Source organism: Macrotis lagotis, chromosome 2 (genome assembly GCF_037893015.1).
Source record: "Macrotis lagotis isolate mMagLag1 chromosome 2, bilby.v1.9.chrom.fasta, whole genome shotgun sequence".
Classification (NCBI taxonomy): domain Eukaryota; kingdom Metazoa; phylum Chordata; class Mammalia; order Peramelemorphia; family Peramelidae; genus Macrotis; species Macrotis lagotis.
In genome coordinates, this window is record NC_133659.1 from 294,093,413 (window position 1) to 294,113,690 (window position 20,278).

The window sequence follows — 20,278 nt, forward strand, 5'->3', positions numbered from 1 at the left end:
CTGCCTATTCAAAGTTATTCTTCAGGTTACTGAAGAATGATCCTTAAACACTTTTCCCATTATAGAATTATCCTACTGCAGAATCCATGAAGTTAGCTTATTCATGTACTTAAAATACTGATTTCTCTTTACTCTGCTCACACCTATTCCCCCCACCCTCTCCAGAGTAAAGTGATATACAGAAAAGGGCATTACAAAGATTTCAGACAAACAAAATGACTCAGCATTTCATACTTAATTGGAAATACATTCATTCCTTCCATTAAAAATTCAACTTATTAATTGCCTTTGTGTGATTATTTTTTCCAAATGAATCTACATTAAATACCATTTTTGAATTTCATTGTTATAATTTTCATTCATGTGAATTTTGATGACATTTTGTATATATATGAAATATATATGAGAAATATGTAATAAAAATTTGAAATTAAATGTAATAGTTTCTTTATAAAACAAGTAGTAACAAATAGATTTTTAAAATTCTATCAGTTTTAAGGAATTGAAAGAGTTATTTGATAATATAGAAAAATATCCTACCTCTTATTTCCCTTTTTGATATATAAATAATTGAGGAATGTTGATTGGACCAGAAGGTAATCAATTTTTACCATAAATATGGGAGAAAGTAGATTAAAATCAAATGAATCTTTAACGCTAGGCTGAATAGTTTCTTAAGTAACCATGTCTAGCCAGCTACTCAAGTATAACTTACCTGATTTACATTGCTTTTCCTGAATTCTAAAAAAAGTTACTAAGAAATATCCCAACCCAGTACATTTCTTCTAGGAACATTTAAACAGTTGGAGGATTTAACAGGATTTAGTATTCTCCTACCATACATCCTTAAGGTCACACATGAGAAGGAATTTCAGCATAGACATTATCCTATAATAATGACAATAATAATAATGATAATGATAATTCTATTGCAAATATCCATTTCTTAGTTATAACCTTACCAATGAGGAAAGGATTCAAAGAGAATAGGACCACTTAGGAGATACATATAAATCATGAAATTGCCTAGAGTCTTATTTATTCATTCCATTTAGCTTAGCATTTTTAAAGGTTTCTTGAGTCTTGACACCAAAATAGATGCAAAGATTCAAAAAACAAACAAAAACAGTTATTCCTTCATTAAGGGAAGGGGAGGCAGTTATGTATAAAAAAGAAGAGGGAATAAAAAATATTTCAGGAGGGAGAGAATACTAATGAATATAGGAATCAAGTGAGGCTACAAGGTTTTGGATTTCCAATTGTTTTTAAAAAATTCCTTTCAAAATGTGTAAGCTACTTCAGTGAGTTAAGTTATTCATTTTAAACAACTGACTCACTATAACAAGGAATCTTTACTACAAGAAAACTGATTCTAACAGTATCTTATACAATTGATCTGTTTTATATGTTTTTCTTAAAGAGATGCATGTATCTTCTCAGTTTGGATAGCATGGTAATGCAGGAATTATTGTTCTTATTAAGATAGTTTCAAGCTATTGAATCTCTGAGACAAAGAGACAAATTGGTATTGTAGCTTCATTTTCCCCTGAATAATTCAAATCTCAGAAAGTAAAATCAAGTGACTCAATTAAAAAGAAAAAAAGAAAACACCACACCATAATTTTCTTCCACTGTTACTTATTAAAAGCTTGGCTATTAAAAGCTAAATACTGTAAACTAATTTGCATTATAGTAAATTATTCTCTATTTTCTGAGCCAGACATTTCACTTTTCTCTTTCTATTTTTTTAAAACATAGGTGCCCTACTCGGAATTAGGAGGGAAAACTCTGGTGATGGCAGTCTATGATTTTGACCGTTTCTCAAAGCATGATATCATTGGAGAGTTTAAAGTAGCAATGAATACAGTGGACTTTGGCCATGTGACTGAAGAATGGAGGGATTTGCAAAGTGCTGAGAAGGAAGAGGTAAGAAAAACCATTGCTATTTCAGTGTTTTATGGTAGTCTCTCTTTTTTTTGTCCTCTAGACTTACTAATTACATAGAAAAAAGATGCTCTTGACTAAAATTATGCAAAGTTCTCGGCTATTGATTAAATTCAATCAAACATAGAGTCCAAGAAATTGGTAATCTCATAAAAAGCAAATGGGTTTTGCAAGGAATAGGTAATCTCATAAGAAATATTTACTGCATAAAAGAAAATGAAGAGATTGCTACATAGCATCAATAAACATGTTCATTTTCATTTGACACAAAAGTATTTTTATGAATATATCCCAAAAGGACTCCAAAAATGTTTTGTCCTCAAAAGGACAGTGAAAAATATAATGTCTCCATACTTTCTATAGTCATTCTGGTATTTTCTACCTTAGATTAGCTAGCTACAAAAGAGCAAGAAAAATGGTCTGTTTTTTCCATAATTATTTTTCTTGCTCTACAATTCATTGTTTCTTCCAAAAAGAGACTGAGCATGACAGGTGAAATATTAGATGAAATTCAAAAAGGCTGAGACTTAAATCCATTTTTAATGACTCCTTTTTTTTACAGTGTTTTTCATAGAGTTTTTCCCCCTAGTTTTAATAGTATAGTCCATTTTTTTTAGTGATTTACAACAGGAAGTTCAATATTTTCCCTTGCATTTAAACTACACCAGAATCAATTCTATTTGATTATACTTTTCCTTCTCGCCATGGCATCGTACAAATATGGACATGTTGGAGTCTGTCTCAGCAGCCCGATGGGATCAGTCTAAACAGCTGTTTGACTCACTAAATTACCGAGGCAGTCCCATTTCCAGACAGACTAGGGTCCTGCCAAGGAGTCTGCTCCTGCCATTCTCAAGTTATGTCTGGCTATTTCTGGTCTTCCAGATTACAAACTAACTCATTTGTGAATATTCAAATCTGGCCTAAGAAGTCCAAGTCATCATTTTGGTGAGGAAAGGACCAAAGCAGCCTGGCAGAAAAGTCATTCAAATCTTCTATGACCTCTGCATCCAATGCATCTTCTCAGAGTTCTTAAAAAATAGCACTTATGGGGCAGCTAGGTGGCACAGTGGTTGGAGCAACGGCCCTGGAGTTAGGAGCACCTGAGTACCTGAGTTCAAATCTGGTCCCAGACAATAATAATTACCTAGCTCTGTGGCCTTGGGCAAGCCACTTAACCCCATTTACCTTGCAAAAACCTAAAAAAATAGTGCTTACTCTGGTTGTATACCCAATAATGTTTCTGTTCAACAGGGTTTTCATTGTGACAAGGCTGAAAGTATTTTAGTGAAAAAGGTCAACTTATTAGTATCATTATTTTCATTTTGTTTTTAGTGTTCATCCTATAGAGTTTTTCCTTGCTTATGGTGTAGGAGATAAGGACAGGACCCGTGATTTCACAAGTATACGGAATTTCCAGGCAAGAAATCTCCCAATGACTATCTAAGTCAGCACCTTCTTTACAACTGGGAATCTGAGAGTTGCAGATTGGTCAGATACAGAGCCCACAACAACCCAGAGTGTTGCTTGATACAGATCAATTTATAATTGGATAATATTTCACAAAATATATAAAAACACCAACTATAAATTATATTAATATACAGTTTTCTAAGTTAATATGTGAGCAGCTAGATGGCACAGTGGATAGAGAGTGGGGCCAGGAGTCAGGAAAATTCATCTTTCTGAGTTCTAATCTAGTCTCAGACATTAGCTGTATGACCCTGTTTGTCTCAGTTTCCCCAACTGTAAAATGAGTTGCAAAAAGAAATGCCAAATCACTCTAATATCTTTGTTAAGAAAACCCAAATAGGGTCCCAAAGAGTCAGAAATGACTGAAACAACTGAACATCAATAAAGTCAATATTGTGGCTTACAGGAATCCTTCCTTTAGTCTTTAGTGACCCCCCACTTCTGTTTGAGTTTGACACCACTGACCTAGAGCAATGAGAAGTGAAGCAACTTGCCCAAGATCACACAACCGGTCTCATCAGAGCCAAGCATTGAATTCAGGTCTTCTGAATTCTGAGAATGGCTCTTTGTCTTCTACATTATGTTACCTTTCCCTTATTTTGTGTACATATATATATATATATATATATATATATGTATATATATATATTTATATCTAAATTGTTATCAATTAAAGAAAAAGTCAAATGTTCCAAATAATGGGTTTTTTTTACTTTTTATTGACTAATTTAACCTATTAGGTTAGTCAAGAATGGTCAATTAATTAGTATATACAATGAGTGTGAGACACAAATATACACATACACTTACACACACAAATATATATTTATATATGTATATATATATACATCTATGCATGTGTGTGCCCAAATATATATGTACATATCTACATATGTATACTGTATTGTGTATGCATGTATTTATATATGTAGACACATATATGGATTCCCAACTTACATGTATTGATTATAGAACAGAAACTTTCTAATCTATATAAATTTATTCTTTTTAATTTTATAATATTTTATTATTAATATAAATATAGTTATTTAATATGAAAAAGTCCTTATTTAGTGAAATGAAACCAAATGTTTGGATGCAAAGAGAAATAATGACTCATTCACTCAGGATGTTTCCAGATGTTTAGATTTGAATATCATACAGACAAACATTCAAATGTTTGAATTTTTCCATTTCTCTTCAAATATTTAGTTGCACGATAATCCCTTCATGATCAGGGAACCAAGGATCTTTCTCCTTTTTGTAGCCTCTAGTCCTTAGTTGGCACAGTAGAACTGGGAGTAGTCCAGGAAAACTGACTCTGAATCTTATAAAATTTTTTAGGGATAATAATAGAGATTGGACTTGTGATTTCATTGGTCCATGAGAACTCTGAGTGAAGAAACTCCCTTTATCAATGCAGATTGGCACCTTCTCTTCAATTTAGCCACAATACTGAAAGATTAGGGGACTAGACCAGGACCACACCTCCAGTGTATTTTAGAGGTAGAACTTTAATCCAGGTCTTTCTGCCTTTAAGACTGGTTTCCTGTTCTCTCTACTCATACTGCCTCTCTTGAAGAGAAGTATTCTGGTTTGTTTGTTTGTTTTAGTTTCATCATAATTTTTAAATTGTGGGAAGTTTTCCAGGTTCTGTCATTATTTCCTTCATTCTCTTGATTCCATTTAGGAACATTTGCTAGAAATTCAGATTTTATATCCTGGTGCCTTCAATAACGGATACTAACACTAGATTGACATTTATAGGTCCACCACATTGCTTGACAATATTCTTGTGATCTCAGTATTCCCATTCATGTGTCTTTACAGCCACCTGGATTAACCTTTTGATTTCTAATGAACTTTTCCACCATACATTTTAGTCATTCACAAACATGGTAATGTCATAGAGCTTATTTCTCTAACTTTCTCCATTTCTCAGATCATGAATTCTGTAGTTTTCCTCTGATCCATACTTTTTAACCTTGCACCCTCTCTTTCCTTCTTGCTGCTCTCTCTTCTTCCAGACTATCAAATAGTTTGTTTTCATTTACCTTCCTGTCGTACTTGGTCCCATGATCAATTTTTTCAATGATGCCCTAGCCAGCTCCTTGAATGGTTCTTGTACTATCTGCTGTAGTCTCAGCTCTGGGTACATCATATCATCTTCCTTCACTGTTCTCTGTCTACTACACCATATTGCCTTTCTCTTATTTTTGATGTCTAAATAGAATGCTATCAAATTAAGAAAAAAGTCAAAATGTTCCAAAACAGGTTTTTTGACTTTTGTTTAATTAACTAAGTCAAACTGGTTAGTCAAGACTGGTAAATTAGTCAGTACATAGAGTGAGCACTTTTATAGGTACCTTAATCAATTAAAACTGTCAGAGTAAAGTTTGCAACCATGCTGACTCTTTACATTATAATTTCATGATACCTAATATTTGCTGGGACCTTACTTCATCCAAACTAACCTTTTATTCTTCTCTATTTGCTTCTCTTTTACTTTTCCCCACAATATTTATCTATTTCCTCTAAGCTCTTAAATCTAATCCTATCCCTTCACTTTCAGAACCAAAATTTGTTTCATACCTAACAGCATCAGACCATTCTGGTGGGAGTAAGTTCAACTTTTCTCCAGTTCATTTTCATCCATATCTTTTCCTTCCCTATGACTCAATTAAAGGCATCTTACTTTTTCAAAGCAAAATACTAGCATCTTTTGATACTTTGAAGTTTGCAAAACACTTTCCTAATACTAATAATAATAGTCAACATTTATCTTAAACTCTCACATTTGTATAGCACTTTACATATATAGAAATAATGGTATTCCTATCATATAAAGCCTACAGAACACTTCATATATATTATTTCATTTGATCTGGATAACAACTTTGAGACATGGGTACTGTTATTATTGTCATTTTACAAATGAGGAAACTAAGACTAAATAGGTTAAGTGAATGGTTAAAGATTGCACAGCCTTATGTACCTAAGGCAAGATCCAAATTCAAATCTTTCTGATAGAAATTGAGCTTTCTATCCACTATCTGACATAATTCCTCCTCTTGAGTCTACCTATATCTCTTGAAAACATTACCTTCCTCTTAGTCAGAATAGAAACCTTGAAGAAAACCATTCTTTTTTTTCCAGTTAATCATTGAGATTATCCTTGGAAAGATCCAGTGTTAACTGGGTATTTCCTTTGGCTTCTAGTCCCATCACGGCTTCCTTGTTTCAATGCTTGTTAACTTGGACCTAAACTATTTCAATTGCTCATTAATTGGTCCTTTCCCTTTTAACTCTCACTCTACTACAATCTTCCCTACATACCACTTTCAGAATAAACTAAGACATAATTCCGATTGTGTCACCTTCTTGTTAATAAGCTTTCATTTGCTTCTCATTGCCTAAATCTAATATCCAAAGTATGACATTTAAGGCTTTCCATATGTTTCCAACTACTTTTCCAGATTTCTCTCTCATCTTTTCTCTTCAAGTACTCTATAATCCAGCTAAATTAGTTTCATGTGATTTTTTGTCTCCACTGCCATAATTTTAACCTGGAATATGTCTTTTTTTTCACATCTAGATGTAAGATCTCATGATATTCTCTCCCTCAAACTCTGCTTGTTGAAATTCTTTGTATCTTTCAAAGCATCATTCAAATGCTACTTTTTCCATGAAGTTTCTTTGATTCCCCCATCACTGGCATTTTCTGTCCACTCTACCTTCCTCTTATATTTTGCTATTACCCTAACATTTTTCTTATTTTGTACTATAGTAATTTGTCTGTTTAAGCCAGGAACCTAATCACATAAAAGTGGACAATAGTGAGGTATTGAATTAACTATGAAATTGTTCCTAGGAATAATAATGATAATCTAAAACCTTGGTGACCTTCTTTAAAAGTTAGTTCACTCAAGTCTGATACCAAGGATCACAGGATCTTAGGTCCTCATATACCTTAGAAGTAATCTGGTTCGGGGCGGCTAGTTGGCATAGTGGATAAAGCACGGGCCTTGGAGTCAGGAGTACCTGGGTTCAAATCCGGTCTCAGACACTTAATAATTACCTAGCTGTGTGGCCTTGGGCAAGCCACTTAACCCCATTTGCCTTGCAAAAACCTAAAAAAAAAACCTGAAAAAAAAAGAAGTAATCTGGTTCAATAGCCTCATTTCATAGATTAGGAAACTGAAGTCCAGGAATGTTACATGAGTTGCCCAAAATCATATTGATATTAAGAATCATAATTGGGATTTTACCATGGATCCTTTGACCTACAGCTATGTGGTATAATAGATAGAGCACCAAGCCTGGAGTAAGGAAGACCAGACTTCAAATGTATTCTCAGATACTACATGGATATGTGACCATGGGCAAATCACTTCACCCTGTTTTCCTTAGTTTCCAAATCTGAAAAATAAACTGGAAAGGGAAATGGCAAATCACTCCAGTATTTTTTGCCAACAAAATTCAACATAAAGAAACAAACATGTCTAAAATGACTGAAAATAACAACAGTCTCTGACTCTAAAGCCAGTTCTCTTCCATAGTGCCCTCTCCTGCTCCTGATGGAGCTGACAAAGGAAATAGGCCATGAGAACCATGGTAATATCTAGCATTTATATAACATCTTAAGGTCTGCAAATTGTTTTGCATATATTATTTTATTCAGTCTTCATAAAATAGGTGAGAAAGGCATGATTATTATTTCTATTTTACAAGAAACTAAGTCATAGAGGTTAAAACAAAGCTAATGCATGTCAGAGGCCACTTTTGAACTTCAGAGCTAGTATCTGTTGCCTGTACTAGCCTAGAAAGATGCCAAAAGAACCAAAGCTCAGGCTGATGCAGCCTTCACAAAATAAGACTAAGATTGTTCATGTCCGGCAAAATCCTGGTCCTTTTCCATATGGTAACTGCCTCTGCCCAGACTTCTGCTCTCCCAGTCCATATGACTTTTCATAGCTACTCCTTCTTTTCCCCATCTTCTATACATCTGGCAAAGAGTTGCCTTCTTCTTAAGAGTCCAAATTCTAAGTAGACTGTCATAATTGACTCTTTTTTTTAGGTTTTTGCAAGGCAAATGGGGTTAAGTGGCTTGCCCAAGGCCACACAGCTAGGTAATTATTAAGTGTCTGAGACCGGATTTGAACCCAGGTACTCCTGACTCCAAGGCCCGTGCTTTATCCACTTTCCACCTAGCCACCCCCATAATTGACTTTTAAAGGTCAACCCCTTGACAATGAACTATCATTTTTCACCCATAGCTCAACACTCTATTTAATTCACTCAAAGCACTTGTTCACACCTCATAATGGGATCATCTGGTCCTCCTCATTTTTATAGTTATGTACCTCCTTATCAGCCCCTTTTCTGTAATTAGGTCTGGGTCTTTCAAGGACCAAGTCCATTACATGTTCATTTAATCTTCCCTCGCTCCAAAAGACCAGAGCTCCTTGAAGGCAGAGACTGTCTTGTCCATCTTTGTAATTCTTCACTGGCACCTAACATAGGTCTTTTATTTGAAAGGGGTACATTAAATATTAGCTATATATGTAATTGAATTGCTTCTCTATCTCCTATGCTTTCTCATTCTCTTTCTTCCCCCTTTTACCTTCAGTCTGGACACGTTCTTCATTGACATATTCAAAAGAAATTGGTCTACTTTACATAGTGGTTTCCATTTTTTTTAATACTTTGGCATTTTCCTTTATTACTATATGGGAAATTTAGCAGAAAAAGAATTTCCAGTTTATAAAATATATCTTTGAAAGACTAAACCTGTGCACAGACTTCTCCATAATAAATGGAGTAAGTTTCCAATTACATTTTATATTTGAAGGATTACTTATTCTTGCCTTTCTGTTCTATGTCTATCCCTGCTACTGTCCATTAACTGCAGAAAATTTTAATTGGGTGAATAAATTGAAGTCTTAGATTGACTTTCTTCTCTTGATTTTAGAGAAACTGTTTTTTTCCATTTCACATGACTAATTTGGTTCCTGGTTTTGGTTGTGGTTTCATTAGACAATCTGAAATGTTCATTTTAATGCCAAAACCAACAGAACAGCAGCAGCAGGATGAGCCCTTAGGAAGTAATGGGAGTAAATTCAAGGCTATTCTTTCTGATGTTATGTTTGTGCTACTGGACATTGGTCTTTGTAGTTAGGATAGTAAAAAGATGTGAAAACTCAATAAATCTATTCATTTTAGTTCTGTGTAATTTTAAAAGAGAAGGGATAGGATATCTCAAGTCAGTAAAAAAATATAAAAGTTGAAAAGATCAGGAATTACAATTACATGAGCAAGAATCTTATGTTACTCATACTTGAGGAAATTATAATCTTACAACCTAGGAAAGGCAATTCACAGGGAAAAGGATAGTCTCACACACACACACTCACTCTCTCTCTCTCTCTCTCTCTATCTATCTATCTATCTCTCTCTTTCAACATGCATGTGTATATGAAATTATTTTGGATTTATTTTTATATACTTTATATTTACTTGTTTATATACATGTTATTCCCCCCCCCCAGAATAATGTAATTTTCTTGATCTAGAACTCTTTCATTTTGCTTTTGCATCCATTGCCTTGAAACTCTTAGGCAAAAATACTTGCTGAACTGAGTTGAACTGAATTCTGAAAAATGAATTGCTGCTCCCCTGGATTATTGTACACATGCAAATATGGAAAGTTCCGAATCAGGGTCTAACTTTAAAGATTCAAACATTTTTAATAATGTTAGGAAGAATCACTGTAACCTGACCATTGACAACAACTAAGTAATTTTAATTAACTGTAGGACTATCATTTCTCTTTTTCTTACTTATTATTTCTGATGTCTGACACTTCTATGCTTTTTAGGAAAAAAAAAAGTTTGCCCATAAATAAGACACTTTGAGGAATACTGAAGGCAACTCATTCAAAATGACTGCGTTCAGTTGGTCCATTCCACAATATTTATAAAGACCTACTCTGTGCCTTGATCTCATTTGCTGTTTTCTTGGAAATATAATGGACTGGTTTGCCATTTCCTTCTCCATTTCATTTTACAAATGAGGAAACTGAGGCAAATAGGAGTAAGTGCCTTGCTCAGGGTCAGTCAAGCTGAATTTGAACTTCCTGACACTAGGGTCAGCACTATATCCACTACTTCATTTAGCTACCCCTTGATATCTTATATTCTTATGGGATATAGACACACATACATACACACACCTACAAAAATAAATGAATAGAAAATATAATAATTCAAAGTATTTGGGATTTGGGGTGATACTTTTTTGTCTTCTTTGGAGAGCAAATTTGTTATATCTCATTTTTTATTGCCTCTGATGAAAGGTGATTTCAAAATAAAATTCTATGAAATAGTCCAAATATAACAAATAAATTGATTGCTGAATTTCAAACAAGCTGAGCTGTAATTTAATTACCACCAAAGAAAAAGGGAAGAGAGACTGTTTTGGTAGCTTAACAGAAAATCTATTTTCTGGGGTGGGGGGGATGACTATTTTAATCCCTAATAAAGTAAACATGTATTCCAACATAAAAATGGATAATGTATATAATCAAATAGCAAGTATTTTTCATTTTAGAAGGTTAAGGACCAGTTGTTTTCATAGAATAAAAGTAAGAAAGGGAAAGTAGTTTGCGGAACCATTAATAGAGTGTACTGAATAAGAAAATTAATGCTATTTCTAAGCTCCTGAAATATGTTCATATGAACAAAGTCACTGCTTTTTATGTAATTCCATTGAGCACAAACACACACACACACACACAGAGTTTGGAGAATACTGTAGTGGATGCTAGAGATTTTTTAAAAAGGTATTTACAATCTGATTGTGAAAATAAGAGACATACAAATAACTGACACCTTAATGCTATGCTGGATCTGATTTCAGAGATGTGTGGTTACTCCTTCAAAGGACATTCTATTTGTGCTTGTTTCATATAATGATAATCTTTCATTCTGACTATAATGAATCCAGAAGTAAAAGTAATAACAAATAGTGTGGGATAGTTGCAAAACACTTTACGAGCATGGTCTCTTTTGATCCTCATAATAATTCTGTAAAGTAGATATGACAAAATTCTTTATGAATTCAACAAGTTTTCACGAATGCTGGCACCCCTTACACAAATATTTTGCTATTGTTATTCAATTGTGTCCAACTTCTGACCTCTTGAGGTTTTCTTGGCAAAGATACTGGAGTGATATGCCATATCCTTCTCTAGATTTTTTGACAGATGAGGAAACTGAGGCAAACAAGGTTACATGATTAGCAGCTAGTAAGTGTCTAAGGCCACATTTGAACTCACAAAGATGAGTCTTCCAGAATCCATGCCCAGTATTCTCTCTATCCACCGTCCCAGCACAAATATTTGCCTTCCCATTTTAAAAATAAACCGAGACTCAGAAAGGTCAAAGAACTTATCTACTAAAAGGCAAAAACCAATTATTGAAACCAAGGCATCTCATTTCAAGTTCTCTCTGGCCTAATACTTGTACTCTATAGAAAGAAAAATAAAGGAGATATACTTTTAAATCAAGACTTTTATAGCATGCTTTTCTTTCCCTTCATATCTGTTCTTTTTTAAAAATTTCATTTATTTAAGGCAATGGGGTTAAGTGACTTGCCCAAGGTCACACAGCTAGGCAATTATTAAGTGTCTGAGATTGAATCTGAACTTGGGTCCTCCTGACTGCAGGGCCAGTGCTCTATATCTGCTCTTCTTAAAAGAATTCATACTTATTTAGTTGCTCTCTTCCTATGTAGTTCAGTGCTTTGAGCTTTAAGGATTGTACAAAACTACTTTCTCAAAGTAAGTTTGGCAGATATTCATAAGGTAAAATTTTTGTATTATGGCCTCTTTGGAAGTCTGATGAGGGCTATGGAACCCTTTTTTTCAGGATAATGTTGGTATATGCATAAAGTAAAATACATAGGATCACAAAGAAACCAATTATGTTGAAATATAGTTGACAAATATCAAAATATTTTTAAAATAAGTTAATCATATTTAAATATTTTGCTTTAATTTTGCTTCAGTTTTGTTGCAAATGTACTTTATTTTATGAATTCAAAAAATATATTGTTCTGAGAAATGTCTAAGACTTCACCAAATTGCCAAAAGAGTCCATGGCTTAAAAAAAGGCTTATTTTGTGATTGTTATTAATATTATTATAAATAGAAAAATTATTTAAAACTGATTTTGAGGTGAATAACTGGGGCAACTCATCTTTCCACTCCAACCAAGGTCCTCTCTATCTGTGCATCTCAGGTCAACTCAACTCAGGAGAAAATTCTTTACTATCTTTCCTTTCTTCTAGAGCTGTTATAGTGGAAAGAGGTGATAGAGTAATACAGTGGATAGAGTACTGGGTCTAGAATCAGAAAGACTCATCTTCAGGAGTTCAAATCCAAACTCAGGCGCTCTCTGTGACCCAGGACAAGTCATTTAACCCTGTTTCCTCTGTTTCCTCATCTATAAAATTAGTGTCTTTCCCAAGGAAACCCCAGATAGAGCCATAAAGTATCAGACAGAACTGCAACAACTGAACAATAACAAAATTTCTTGACTCTCATCAGTCAGGGGATTTGGTCATTCCTCAAACACTTTTATTTTCCTCCCTGAAACAACATAATCTGAATTTAGAGGAGGAGGGTAACTGTTGTTGTAAAGACAGAGAACCTTAGTCTCTTCATCAATAAATGCCATTGAACAAGTGGCAGTTAATTTCCTTTCTTGGCTTCCTGACAGGTGATGCAAGACAGAAATGCACCCTCATAGGCAATTGCTTTTTCAGAGGGCCTTGGGGATCATTCTAATGCAGTGTTCCACCCCAAGCAAGGATTCCCTCCGCAACCTTTCCACAGATGTTCATCCAAGCTGTACCCAATCACTCTTGGTGACCCAGAATCTGATGCCTCCCAAGACAGTCTTTTGGGACAGGATGAACTTGTTCAAAAGTAATTTTTATGTTGTGTCAGACTCCCTATGATTTCCATCTTTTGGAGTTGCTCTTTATAATATTCCTTCCATTCAGTCTCTGCTTTCCTCAGGATAAGTAGCCATAGTTCATTAAAAAATGTTTCTTGTCTGGTGCTATTTTCTTGAAGTCCTGATTTCAAATTCAGTCTTGGACACTCATTAACTTTATGATCCTGGTAAAGTCTGCCTTGGTTTCCTTATCTATAAAAAAGGAAATAATAATAATATTATATTCAATCAAATAGGATAATATTTGGCAAACTTGTTGCAAACTTTAATATGCTATATAAATACTAACCATTAACCCTTAAATATTAGGCAAATATTACCTCATTTGGTCCTTATAACAACTCTTGAGCTAGGTGCTGTTTTTATTTCCATTTTATAGATGCACAAACTTGAGGGAGGTAAGTGACTGCTAAGAAAGCCTTTCCCCATCCCTTTTGACTCTAGTTCTCTCCTTCTTTTCATTAATTCCAATTTCTCCTGTAAATGACTTATTTGTATTAGCTGTTTGTATCTTATGCCCCAAAATAGAATGTGAGATCTTTGAAAGCAGGGACTGTCTTTTTGTCTTTCTTTGTTTCCTCTTCATTTAGCAAAGCATAGGTCCTTAATGAATAATCATTGACCATCTTTATCCCTAAGTTGTGACTACTGTGAGCACACTTCTTCCAAACATCAACTCCAACACTGAATTCACTGCTCTACCAATCCTTTTGACAGCAGTCTTAAAAAGCATTAGTTTCCACAACACTCTAGGGACATGTTTGAAGCTTAAAACCAACTTAATCCCCTAAATTTTTTTTTCTCATTAAATTCTATTAAGCTAGGCCTCCTTAATCCTACTTAGGACTTATTTGAACCCAAATGCAGGTCTTTTCATTGATCTCTATTACTCATAGACTCTTGTAGTAGGAAGAAACCAGTGTTCACCTAGGTCACTTACAGGAACATCCAGCCAGTGGGCTTATATAAAGGCCCATAAAATCACTTGATTTGGTGCTTCCATGGCAACCACAGACAGGACTTGAAATTCAATAAATCTAGGAGCTTTTTAAGGGTGAATTAATTAAATGTTTGAACAAATATAGCAGGCTAATTTTTAAGTTAATAATTTTGTATGTCCCTTGAATGATATTATAACTATCCAGGTGACCCTTGGAAAAAAATCCCCTACCCTGAATTCTAGACCAACCTATACCTGAAGTAGAATTCATTCTACAAAAATCCCACAGGTAGTTGCCAGGGCTTTGCTAAAAAACATCTGTGAGAGTAAATCCACCACTTCCTAAGTTGACCCATTCCACTTTGGGATATCCATAACTGGGATATCATAAACTTAAATCTTCATAACTAGGCGGCTAGGCGGCACAATGGATATGTTTGGGCTGAAATCAAAAAGAACTAAATTCAAATCCATCCTCAATCCTTTACTAACTGTGTGAGCCTGAATAAACCACTTTGCTTCTGTCTACCTCAGTTTCCTTAATCATAGGATGGGGGTAATAATATCACCTACCTCCCAGGGGCATTGTGTTATGAGGATCAAAGTAGATAATATTTGTAAAGCTTCAATAATTAATATTGTAAAGATTAGAGGAAGGTCAAGAACAGAGCAGGTTTTTTTCTTTCCTTCTTTTCTTTCTTCATACAACTTCTACCTATTGCTTCTAGTTTGACCTTTTGGGGTATCTTGATCTATTTAACCTAATCATCTAGTCAGTCAGTATTTACTTTGACCCTAGTCAAAAGTTAATTAATGATCATTGACTGAGATATCACCTAAGAGACTACTGGGGAAGTAATTGCCTACCACTTAGTATTCTTATAAAGAAAACATAAATGGGACAACTAGGTGGCACAGTGAATAGAGTACTGGCACTGGAGTCAGAAAGACTCATCTTTGTGAGTTCAAATCTATCCTCAGATACCTGTTAGTTGTGTGACCCTGAGCAAGTCACTTGACTTGTTACCCTTGATTTCCTCATCTGTAGAATGATCTGGAGAAGGAGATAGGAAACCATTCTAGTATCTTTACCAAGAAAACCTCAATGGGTTTGAAGAATCAGACATGATTGAAACAACCGAACAATAGAAAGAAAACATTGTGTGAGCCTTAGTCTTAGCTAAAGTTATGGTTTGTGATTTGTTTTCTGGATAAGCTTGGAAATATAGGTTTGGGGTCGATGGATGAAGTTAACTAGCACACTTGTAAATTGTTCTTACATACTGTAAACATTGTCCAACATTTATAAATTATTTGTTCCTATTAATTCTTATAAGATAAGGCCGTAGTAACATTGCTATTTAACTCGTCATGATTTGTGTATCTCAGTGAGTGTTGCTACTCAAAATAGTTACCTTCAGAAGTCATACACTTACTCCAAAAATACTGCCATGACTCCATTCAATTTTATAAATACTCTTCAGTAATTCCTTTAAGAGGTCAGATCTGGTTCCACATCTTTGCCTTTTAAAGATAAAATTCAAGAACTTTGGTAGGCAGGGACATTCCAGGACAGTTTGGTGTCAGAAAGACCTGGGTTGAAAACCTACCATTGATCTACCAGTCATGTGGCTTTGGGCAAATCTTCAGAAATTTTCTAGGAATTGTCTATCAAGAATTATGTGGGTTGCCCTGGGCACTGGTGGAAGACATTCCTAAACCAGGAGTTAAAGAAATAAATAACAAATATCTTATTCTAAAGGCATTCAAAAGTAATTTAGAACCAAATAAGATAGGTAACCAAGATGGGTCATCCTGTTTGGAATTCAAAGAAGGCTATGAATACAGGGTAATGAGACTGGTTTTCTTCAGTGATTCATCTAAAAACAATTCTTCAAAATTACATTTATATCTTGCACATATGAAAACTCAGGTATTCTCTATCTTAGCCATAAGAACTATATGTTGTCTATGATATCTACAATATCATACATTTTCTTAAAAACCAGTGGAACTTATTTGGTTGGACTTTAGAGAGAGGAGGGTTTTTTAGAGAGAGAAAGATTTTTGAGAGAGAGAGCGTAGGATTTTTCAGATGAGTTTTAAATGAAGAGCCAAAGGTGGTTTGAATCTGTATGATTTACAGGCATATTGGTTGGCACAGAGACAAATGCAGAGGCGGAAACAGAAAGAGGGAACAAACAAAGCCCACAAAGAAATTGAGGAAATAATAGAGACGAGATCAGTCTGGTAAAGGGCCTCTGTAATGTGAAACTGAATTTGGATTGCTATTGAAAATGAGTAGAATTCTGAGTAGGAGGTAATGTGACCAAAGCTGAAGAGTAAAAAAATGACTATTTCGGAATTGCTTTTGGATATTTAATGATGGTTTCCAATTAAGCTGATTTTTTTTATATTGTGAACTCTTCCTTCCTTTTCTTCTTATTGTTTGGTGAATTGTTTAAATTAAATGTTTTCACCTCCTGTCCTTTTCCTGACTAGCGTAGAGCCGACCAAATGTTTGTATTGTGAAATTTTAATCCATTACAATCTGTTACCATGCAATTAAACAAAATGTCAGAAATTGAGTTGTACCAGTTTACTATTGAATTGAGGGAGGAGGAAAATGAGCATGGGCTTTTAAAAAGTTTCTTAGATAATTAAGAGCTGGAGGAAAAGAGAATAGAAAAAAGAATGACTTTTTAAATGTTGCTGAGTAGAACTGTAGGCTGATTGGTTTGTATAGTAAAAAGAAAAAAACTTTAGAGGATAACCCAGAAGGTTTTAGTTTTGCATTTAAGTGTTTTCATATGATGATAGCCAAGTCACAATATGAGGGGTATTTGTGGTAAGAAGTTCTGGGTTCAAGTCCAGCTCTTGCATTTACTAGCTGTATGATTTTAGCCAAATCATTTTGCTTCACTGGGTCTGTTTCCTCATCTGTAAAAGGAGAGGAGAAAGAAATGGATGAACTATAAAAATTTTTCCCACCGGAGTCATGGGGTGACAGATTTAGAAGAGGAAGGGAATTCAAAGACAATCTAGGACACCTTTCTTTGAAACTTTTGGCCTCACCATTACTTTTTCAGTCCTCCATGTGACCTGTCTTACTTATTGATCTTTTCCTTAGATTTAAAAAGAATCATTCCTCTCTATAACATCTAAAAGACATGTTATTTATATTTTATTTTCCTGTACTTTTTAATTATTGAACATGCTTTATAAAGTCAATGCTCATTCTCTACTTTCCTTGTTATAGTAGTAAATTAGTACAACTCAGTTTTTTTGACATTTGCTTCTTCTCTACTGTTCCATCCAATCAATCACCGAGGATTTATTAAGTGCAGGAAATGTGCAAAGAGATGAGCATCCATAGAAAGGGGAAAATAGCCCCTGCTTTCAAGAAGCTTGAATTCTAATGGGGGGAATATAAATAAAAAGGCACATACAAAATATGTATGGTAAATGTAAAGGAATCTGAAAGAGGAAATCATTGTCAGCTGGGAAGATGAGGTCAGTCTTCTTATAGAAGGTGGGCTTTTGAGCTGATACTTGAAAGAAGTTAGGGAAGCAAGGGACACAGCAAGTGCAAAGTCAATGTCTGTTAGCCTGTACCTCCAACCATATCCATAAAAAAAATATAATTTCTCTCTCTCTCTCTCTCTCTCTCTCTCTCTCTCTCTCTCTCTCTCTCTCTCTCTCTCTCTCATATTCCCCTTGAGTTCTATAGTAAGATGACTCTAATTTCCTAATTTCTCCTTTTCACAAGACTGAGTTTGCCCCAATGCAACTATTTCCCCTCCATCCATGATTCCTGATTTGGCATTTTGGACCATTTAAAAGAAATATATGATGGCCAGTTCCTTTAAGCAATCAGTTTCCTCAACCTTCCTGACTGTTCTTAGTGATACCTGCACATTGTCCAGATAATCAATGTTCTTCCTAATCTGTGTCATGGGGAACTGAAGACAGTACTACAGACGTGACCAGGATTGCATCGCACTCTATTAGCACATAATACTCATTCTTTTCTTAGACCAGATCTATGATGTGTTCTAAGAAATTCCCAATGAAGAAACCCATTCTACCAATGTAGATCAGAACTTGCTCTGAAATGTATATAGTCTTAGAGACTTGCCCAGAGAACCAAGAAGTTAAATAATTTGCCCAAGATCACATAGCCAGAACTGAATCTCAGGTCTTACTGTTTCTAAATTGTTCCTTGTCAATAAATTGTAATCTCTTTTAGATAAAGGACTGGATTGTGGGGTTTTTGGTACTCCAGCACTTACTTGTCATATGGAAGGTACTTAATAAAGGTTGGCAGATATCTTTTTCATGTAACTAACTCACTTCATACATAATGCTATTAGATGAGATGCTATTTTGTTTAGTAATTGATATGTGTGCATCTGTCTCAATAGTCAATGCTCCATTTGAACCTGAAGTATATAGGTCTATTCATTTGGCGATCTGTAAGGTTTATCTTTGTTCTGCATACGGTGAGTGGTCAGTCAATACAATTTTTTTTTTCAATAGAATGATCTTCAGAAAGCAGTTTATAGTAATTACCAAGTATCTTTCCTGGGTCATGAATGATAACTTGGAGTCTAAAACTCTTTAACCACAGTTTGATTATTTTCCCCCTAAATATGAAGCCTTCCTGAAGTTCAACCATCTTCCCTAATATACAAGTATAGTAAGGGCTTCATAAAGAATAATGAAGGGGAGGGGTTGGAACCTGAGGGAATTCTTCCAAGTCTAAGAGGAAGCATAGCTAACAAATGAAGGGGAAAGAAGCTAAGCATATTTATAGACAATGCTGCCTTATGCTCTATGTCACCTGTTATCATTATATAACTAATGTACTATTTTAACACACACAGACACAAAGAAAAGGTTTAAATTTCTTTAGAATATTTATTCAGAGCCACAGCCTGTGCCAATGGATTCACAAATTAGTTGATTAAATTTAACAAGTAATGGTTCATTTCTGCAGTTTTAAAATATCCAATTTAACTAAGTGAAAAAATTATGGATTATTTTTCTATACCTTTGGTAGTAATTCTTATTTTCAATATCTTCCACAGCCACCTTCACCTGCTCTTCCCAGATTTGATATAACTTAGAATGCTAAATAGCATTCCAGTGCCCCAAGTTGGAAAAATCTCATTCCATTTCACCAAAAAAAATGGTGAAATCAGCAACATTGGCCTAGAGCTGAAAGGAGCCTAGAAGTCATCTTTTAATGCCCTCATTTTCCAGATCACTAAATTGAATTGGTTGGGTAAAATGATTTGCCCAGGGTTACACAGTTAGGGATACACATCAGAGGCAGAATTTAAATCTAGAATCTCTGACTCCAGTCTCAATTCTTTCCACTGAACCATATCGCTAATCCCTACTATTATCCTCCCTTTTGATTTCTTCTCTCATTCTCTTTTCTCTTTTTATCCTTCCCTCTCTTCTTTCTCTCAAGAAGGAAAAGAAAAGAAGAAAGAGATTCAGTTCCCTTTTTTGTACCACTTTAAATCCTGATTAATTGACTGATAAAGGATTTGGTTCAGTGTTCCCATGGAACTCTACACATGCTTGACTGAGCATGACACAGAATAGAGAGTTTCTATTTATCTACCTGGAAGGCCACCTGAGGAAAAACTGTGAAGTTTGTCTTTGTAAACATTTGGGATATCCTTTCTCTTATTTCATGATGAATCCTTCCCTACATGGACTCAGTTGTCTAACTTCCTCCCCCTTCAAGGCAAGTCAACAATGATTTATTACGTGCCTCCTTGCACCAGTCAAAATGCTAAAGCAGAAAGAAAATAACAAAAAACAAAAAAAGAACCAGTCCCTCCCCTCGAGGAGCTCACAGTCTTAATGGGGCAGACAGTAAAAAACA

General features: G+C 34.7%; 1 protein-coding gene across 4 annotated transcripts in view; it reads left to right on the top strand.

Moving 5' to 3' along the window:
* Window positions 1-20,278, top strand: part of SYT1 (synaptotagmin 1) — a 731,190-nt gene that overhangs the window by 526,799 nt on the left and 184,113 nt on the right. For all 4 annotated transcript variants that reach the window (XM_074226490.1, XM_074226493.1, XM_074226491.1 and 1 more), the window contains one exon: window positions 1,759-1,926. In XM_074226490.1, coding sequence (XP_074082591.1) covers window positions 1,759-1,926 — 168 coding nt within the window. The remainder of the gene's footprint in view (window positions 1-1,758; window positions 1,927-20,278) is intronic.